At 50.6% G+C, this 7,289-nt stretch overlaps 1 protein-coding gene across 1 annotated transcript in view; it reads right to left on the bottom strand.

Moving 5' to 3' along the window:
- Positions 1-6,713: 6,713 nt before the first annotated feature.
- The window catches only part of PBDC1 (polysaccharide biosynthesis domain containing 1), a gene marked incomplete at its 5' end in the record, with an annotated part of 2,183 nt that continues 1,607 nt past the window's right edge, over positions 6,714-7,289 (bottom strand). Inside the window, one exon of the mRNA XM_010088216.1 lies at positions 6,714-6,732. Coding sequence (XP_010086518.1) covers positions 6,714-6,732 — 19 coding nt within the window. The remainder of the gene's footprint in view (positions 6,733-7,289) is intronic.

The following is a 7,289-nucleotide window of genomic DNA, read 5'->3' as shown; positions in this document are numbered from 1 at the left end:
GCGGCTGACCAGCAACAAAAGCTTTCCCCTTGCTCACTAAAGCCAACAGCGGTTGGTATCTTTGTCCTCTTGGTGAGAGCATAGCTGCTCAAAGAGCACGGTATCTGGGCTCCGGAGTTCTCTTTGACTGGTGAAGGTCAGCTGTCTGTCGCAGTGACAGATCTTCGCCTTCCTTTTCACTCAAAACCTTTTTGGTTCTGGTTTGTCCTCCTATAGGAGGTGTGTATGCAGCTCCTTCAACAGACTTCAGAATTTTTTTTTTTTTTCTGTGATAAAGCAGACTCCAGCAAGCAGAATCTCTGTTTAGCCTTGTGAAGTAAGGTCCTTTGCAAGGTTTGGGTGCAGTACCCAAAATACACCTTTTTGGTAGAAGTTGTGACCTTTTCTCTTCCTGAAAAGCAACCAAGTTCCTTAGCCTTCGCCTTGCAGCTACCCCTCCTACATGCCAATCCTACAGCGGGCGATTGAACTCTGGTACCACGACCCAGCCTGCACTACACCTGTCCTCAAACTGATGGCTGAGCTGGTCCATAATAGGTAGGAGCCTCCACCACCTGAGAGCTGGCAGGGATTTGTGGCTGTCTGCTGCTTCAGACTCTGTGCTGGTGCCCAGTTGTGTTTTCTCTACTTCAGCCAAGGGGACAGGGGGAAACTGGCATTGTTTCAGGGGGGAAGAAAATCTAACAGTTCAGATACCAGTCATGTCATGACTCAGACCAACAGACACGATCAATAAATGCTGAGTTTGTTCAGCCTCTCTTCCAAGGACAGCACTATAAAATGGAGGCAGGCAACTCATGTTAATTTTTAAAACCTGTGTTTAAAATGAGCCTTCTTCTGTCTGGCAGCCAGATGACCACTTTTGCTTTAGAGCATCAGCTCTTTTTGCCAGCAGAGAGGTAGCTCTGATGCTAGTCAGATAATTCAGTGGCTAATCTGGCAGTGGAAGGTTGCCAGGACGCTGCTCTGGCTTACGGCCAGCTGAGCACAGCCCTATAGGAAGGGACAGAAGGTTCAGGCACAGTCATTTGAGAGCTGACTCTCTCCATACTGTCACACTGTTTGCCACATCCGTGTGGCATCTTTGCAGCAGGACAAGCCTTACTGGAATACATCCACTCATTTATTTCAGAGGTGAACTGGACAACTCGCTGTGCTTCAGTTGTAAGATCTATTCACTGCAAGGGAAAAAAAATGCCAAGCTCTGAATTCTTGGTGGTGTTATGAATAGGAGCTAGTCAGCCTGCCCTACAATGCTGCTCCCAAGATGTTCGCTGTGTTTGTGTACAGTAGCCTGGTGACTATTGCCAAGACAGGATTTCCAGCCTCAACCTCTAATATTCCTAATGGCTGTGACATATAGGCCCTTTCTTCTGCGACAGCAAAGCTCGTCTGTCCCTAAGAGGCCATGTCCTGCCTGGCTTTGGTAACGAACAGCGGGATTTTCTACCAGACCAGGGCTTTGTGTTGAACTCTGGGGAGCGGCACTGGGAGGAGGGTGTCCTCGTAGAAAGCAGCACATGGAGGTGCTGGAGTGTTAGCTTTGGTTTTATTTCCCAGCTATGTTTCAGCCCAAATTTATTCCCTGTGTTTCCATTAGATCCCAACGGCTGCAGTTTGATGTGTCCTCACCGAATTAGAAACGAGTAAAATGATAACTACATATGGTGAGTGTCGAGCAGGTGGGATCCCAGCAGCCACGGTCTGCCCTTGACTCCTCCGCTTGCTTGCGGAGTGAGGGCTGGGGCACTTGCCAGCTCAGAGGGCGAGCCCGGGCTGGGAGGCAGTGCCAGATCGCTTGCTGAATGCATGCTTAGATACAGGGAGATGCTTCTGCTTGAAGCGCTGGGTAAGCAGGCAGGCAGAAGGGGCAGGGTGTTTGCAGGGAAACGAGGAAGAAAATGACAGCAGTGAGCAGGAGCCCAGCTTGTGAGTGTGCAAGGTGACATGGGCAAAGCTGGGGAGCAAGGGGAGAGTAATCCTGTCTGGTTTCCACAGCAGAATTACACACAGCGGTGTTCTGTGTTTCCCAGTAGAGCCACACTTCTAACTTCTAATGAGTTCCTTAACCTTTAGCTGGGGAATAAGTCTTTGGTGCTTGTGGCTTACTTCTCAGTCACTCCTTACGGCTCTACTTTTATTTTTCCTGCACCCTGGGGGAGAAAGGGGTTTGGATGTGGTTGCTGAAAATACTGAGTCCGCTTCTGTGCTCATGCAGGAAATCGTATCCTAACACTTGGGGAGGTCCCAAAGGATCAAGTCTATGCCTTGAAGCTCAAGGGGATTTCCATCTGCTTCTCTATGCTGAAGGCTGCGCTGAGCGGGAGCTACGTCAACTTTGGGGTCTTCCGTCTCTACGGGGATGATGCACTGGACAATGCCTTGCAAACTTTTATCAAGCTTCTGCTTTCCATCCCTCACAGTGACCTCCTGGTAAGCGGACACCTGCGATTAGCAGTGTAAACACATGGCTAGGGAGGCAGGGGTGGAAGATTATACAGTGAAGGAATACTTTAATCACAGAGACAAGTGAGCTCGTGCCACTTGCTGGAACCCCAGTTATAGGCACAGGCTGGTAGGAAATTACAGCTCCTGGAATGTGCAGCGGCAGGTCCTGCGTGAAGGCTGCAACCCCAGCACCCCAGGCCCCGCTGGGCAGCCCCACTGCTCGCCTCTCCAGCGGGTTATGCTCCAAGTCTCAGCAGAGCAATTACCAAAATAATTCCTGCTCTATCTGAAACACACTTCCTGCCAGTGAAGGATTGTTCTTTCCTGTATTGCTTGTGGGCAGAGATCTCGATGCATCAGCAATTAGCGCAACTTGCTTGCTGAAGACATCCACCTACGGAGTCTTGCTCCTGTCCAGACCTCGTACACAGAAATACATTTCGCGGCAGAGCTTTGAGAGCCTCCCAGCGCAGTCCTACTTGGCAAAATATCAAGGAGAGAGGGCAACATATATTCCTCCCAGGTCTTATCTGTCTTATTATTGTAGCAAGATCTGGAAGAAGGTGTTGCCATCCCTGCAACTGCATTCAGCACGTTCTTAATTTAACATACTGTCAACCAAACCACTGCTCTTGAGACAGGCAGCTCTAACGCACCTCGTGAGATGGGGCCGCTCCGCAGGACCCCCAGGAGAGTCTCCCTCGGTCTGGGGGCTGCCGAGGGGTCTGTGGCCCTGCCTGCAGTCCAGGCTGCTGAGCCCAGCACCGCGCGCGTTGATTTTGATGTGATCTGGCACTCGGCGTGGACACCTGGAGAGCCCTGCCTATCTCTGCATCTCCAGCGCTGGCACTAGTCAGCTAACACTCCCTGTTTAGAAAAGAGCGAAGCGGTGGGGAAAGATGTTTTGATCTAACAGCGTCGGGAACCTGCTGGGCCATTGTTGCTGCAGCCTGTTTGGAAGGCTCCTGGGTGGGGGAGAAGGGGGGAGATATGTTGGCCCATAAGTTACGCTGTGAGAGAGGTTGGTTTGTTCTCTTTCCAGCAGATGCAGTAAGCAGTTTTCAGGTGATTAATGAATGGGTTGGGCTGAGCAGAAAGCTTTAACTGATGGTTACAGGCTAGCCACGAGGCCTTAAAAAGTCTCTTCCTTTCTCTTCCTTTCTCTGCAGGATTATCCCAAGCTCAGCCAGTCATACTATTCCTTGCTGGAAGTTCTTACCCAGGACCACATGAACTTTATAGCCAGTCTGGAGCCTCATGTAATCATGTATATTCTCTCTTCCATTTCAGAAGGCCTCACTGCACTAGGTAACTCCTCCTGTTCTCTGTTTGTGCTCTTAGGGCTTTGATTTGGAAGCAGGGAAAGATTTTGATCGCTTTGCATGTGTGGTATTTCAGGGTAACAGATAAATGAAGGCATACGTGGTGAATGGGTGGAGGAGTTTCACCTCTGGTAAAGCTGGAACATTAGAGATAACGAATGTGTCAGTGAGGAGGTTTCTGACCTGTTTAGGGTTAGGTGGTTCTCGCTTGCAAAGCCCCTAACAGGACTCAGATGAAAGGTGGTGTTTCCCTGGGAGCCTGCCCAGGTACATTTGAGCAAAGGAAATGCTGGAAGTACCCCAAAATCTCCCCCTTTTCCTGTTCTTGCAGACACCATGGTTTGCACAGGCTGCTGCTCCTGTTTGGACCACATTGTCACCTATCTCTTCAAGCAGCTCTCTCGCAGCACCAAGAAGAGGACCACACCTCTGGCCCAGGAGAGCGACCGGTTCCTGCACATCATGCAGCAGCACCCGGAGATGATTCAGCAGGTAAAGACCAAAGGCGTAGGGCCTTGTTGTGGCACGGCACGGTAAACTCCCCGATAAGCCCTGAATTTTCTTAGCATGATGTAATATGGGGGCTGCATGCTCCCTGCTCTAGAGCCCCGGGCTTTTCCAGAGCAAAAAGGATTTTTTTGCTAGTATTACATCTCTCCTACTCATTCACTGTATGGTAGGTCTGATTCAAAGCCATGCTGAGGGCCATGGTTCCCTGTGCGCAAGGAACACCGTGTTAGCATTTCAGATATGAAAGGAAGTAGCCAAAAATGAGCTTTTGTCTTTAAAAAAGCAAGAGGAATACAGTTATGGGTGGTGCTGGCAGTTCATAGAAATGAAGCCAGGAAACATAGCTTCAGCCAGAGAGCATGTGCTCTGCTGCTGCTTTAAAAAGATCAGTTTAAATCCCTGGAACAATTCAGTGGTGCGTGTGCCCTCCCAGCAGAGCGGGTGCCGTGGGCTCCCCAGGCTTAACGAGGCTCTGTGTAGACTCCAGCAGACGGGAGCGATCTCTCTGTTCGTGTTGGGACCACGTGAAGGTTGCGTTTGCAGCCTGTGCTGCCTTGGCACCGCTCACGCCTGCCTTCAGAACGGCCTCAACGGGCTGAGTGTGATAACCGAGGGTTTGTTCATGCTGGTGGCACATCTGCCATCTGTCTCCTGCCTCTATCCACAACACCTCTGCTAGGCACAGTGTTTGCTGGGATTTGTCCTCTCTCTGGGTCAGGAGCTGCGCAGCGGCAGAGGATCAATACTGAGCTCAGACATTTCCCTTGCTTAGATCAGGCTTAGCTCGGCGTGTCCCTACGCGTACCGCAGGGTTTAGGTGCCTCTGTCTCACGGAATGACAGATGATTCTGCTCACGGAGGTTTTGGTGCTCCAGAGGTTGCTGTGTTGGGATCTGGATATCCGTATCTCAGAGCAAAACCACTCCTGTATGCCTCTCGCCTTTGAACAGCAGCTCTGATGGTGTGATCCAGCCTCGCTCGCTGGTGCTTGTCGAAGTGTCAGCACGACTCCCACGTGAAAGCAGGGAAAATTATTCCATCCTTGCTGTAGATCAAATGCAAAGAAAAGCAGAGGGGGTTTTTTTAGGACTAGAAGCTGTGTTTTCTGAGGGTAAAAAGAGAAACTGCATCTTCCAAACCAGGGGTAGGTGAAAACTAGGTTAGAGCCTGGCTTTAGCCTAAGGAGGCTGTGGGAAGGAACGCAGACACCCCTCGTGTGGGCTAGAGGAAGCTCCTCAGGGCACCAGAGCACGTGCTCGCTGCGTTTCAGCATTTGCTGTTATCTTGTTTAAGTAAAAATGAGACAATCTTTCCCCTGGCTGCCTTGGGGCAGGATGGAGTGTGTCATAAATATTCTAACAGCTTTCAGCACCTCCTCCCTGTGCCTTCGGTGAAGTTCTCCACCAGTCATGGGGCTCCAGGTCCCACTCTTGCAGCATTGAGGCTCCAACAGCGGAAGCATCGAAGGGGAATCGTTGCTCCTGAGCCTGCCGTGGCGAGGAGAGAGCTGGGATGGGCTTAAACCTCCCTTTCCCTCCTCCAGATGCTGTCGACAGTTCTGAACATCATCATCTTTGAGGACTGCAGGAACCAGTGGTCAATGTCTCGGCCTCTGCTCGGCTTGATACTGCTCAATGAAAAGGTGAAGGTCCCCCCTGCCCATCGCGGCCGGAGGAGGTGGTTGGAAAGTCGGGACTTGGGGAGATTGTGTGTTGAGGGAAGGGTGTGCAGCCTTGGTGCTCAGGAATCCTGTTAACTTGCATTTATAAGGGCAGGAGAAGTCTCCTGAAGAGCTCTGAAGTTTCCTCTCTCATCCTGAGAGCCTTTCATGGCCATTCCTCTGAAAATTAACCCCTCCTTCTCGTCTCCCGCAGTATTTCTCTGACTTGAGGAACAGTATAGTGAACAGCCAGCCTCCGGAGAAGCAGCAGGCGATGCACCTCTGCTTTGAGAACCTCATGGAAGGCATCGAACGCAACCTCCTCACCAAGAACAGGGACAGGTCAGTACGGACCAAAGCCCCGGTTTTGGTGCGCTGAGCCCATCGCTCAGCACCAAAGCACAGCCCGGAGAGTCCGTGGCCCTTGTGCAGAGCAAAACACCGGAGGAACGTGCAACCTCCTGCTCCAACGCGCTGCTCTGCCTTTTCCTTAGGTTTACACAAAACCTGTCGGCATTCAGGCGAGAGGTGAACGACTCCATGAAGAACTCCACCTACGGCGTGAACAGCAACGACATGATGAGCTGACGTCTCCCAACTCCACCTGTACAGAGCAGCATCTCTTTGGCCTGGCCCAGAGGGGTTACCGTTTCCGATGGAAAGAAAAGGAGGGTGTTTCTAAACCCTGCTCTTCCCCAGGGCTGGATTGCGGCGCTCGCTTTGGGCCGTACTCCACGTCCCGAGGGAGGAGGGAACAGGAGGGGTTGTTGAGCTCACCGGGGCAGGGTGCTTCTGTTTCCGTGGGAGGGGGTGGAAAGGGCATAACCCAGGTGCAAGAATCCAGCGTCTCCCTACCCGAATGTCTGCGTGGAACGCCAGCGCTCTGCTGCAGCCTGCCTTGTATAAACATGTACATTTTTTCATAACATTTTGAACAAGGTTTATATTGACTCAGTTTAAAAAAAAAAAAAAAAAAAAAAAAAGAAAAAAAAACCAACAACAACAACAAAAAAAGTGTGATTGAAATTTTTACAGAGTCCTGGTGCACCGGTGCTGGCGTGAGGGTTGTGTATGCGAGTGAGGAAAGCGTGTCCTGCAGGCCTGAAGCTTTACTGGGCAAGGGGTGGGTGTGTGAAAGTGCAGAGATATATTTAGTGACAAGTGTAGAGAGAAGCAAAAAGAAAAAAAAAAAAATTCAACAAAAAAAAAGGCATTGTAAAATTCCAAATGTATATTTTTTCTTATTAAGCCCCTTGAAATCACAACTTCCCGTTACCATCTTGCCCTTGTTATTAGGAACTCTAAGCCATGCCGCGTGATCTTTCATTCGTGCTTGCTCGTGGGTGTCT

This window comes from Pterocles gutturalis, unplaced genomic scaffold (genome assembly GCF_000699245.1).
Source record: "Pterocles gutturalis isolate BGI_N339 unplaced genomic scaffold, ASM69924v1 scaffold5847, whole genome shotgun sequence".
NCBI classification, from domain to species: Eukaryota; Metazoa; Chordata; class Aves; order Pterocliformes; family Pteroclidae; genus Pterocles; species Pterocles gutturalis.
The sequence above is the reverse complement of the archived record's forward strand: the minus strand, read 5'-3'. Positions and strand labels throughout refer to the sequence as shown.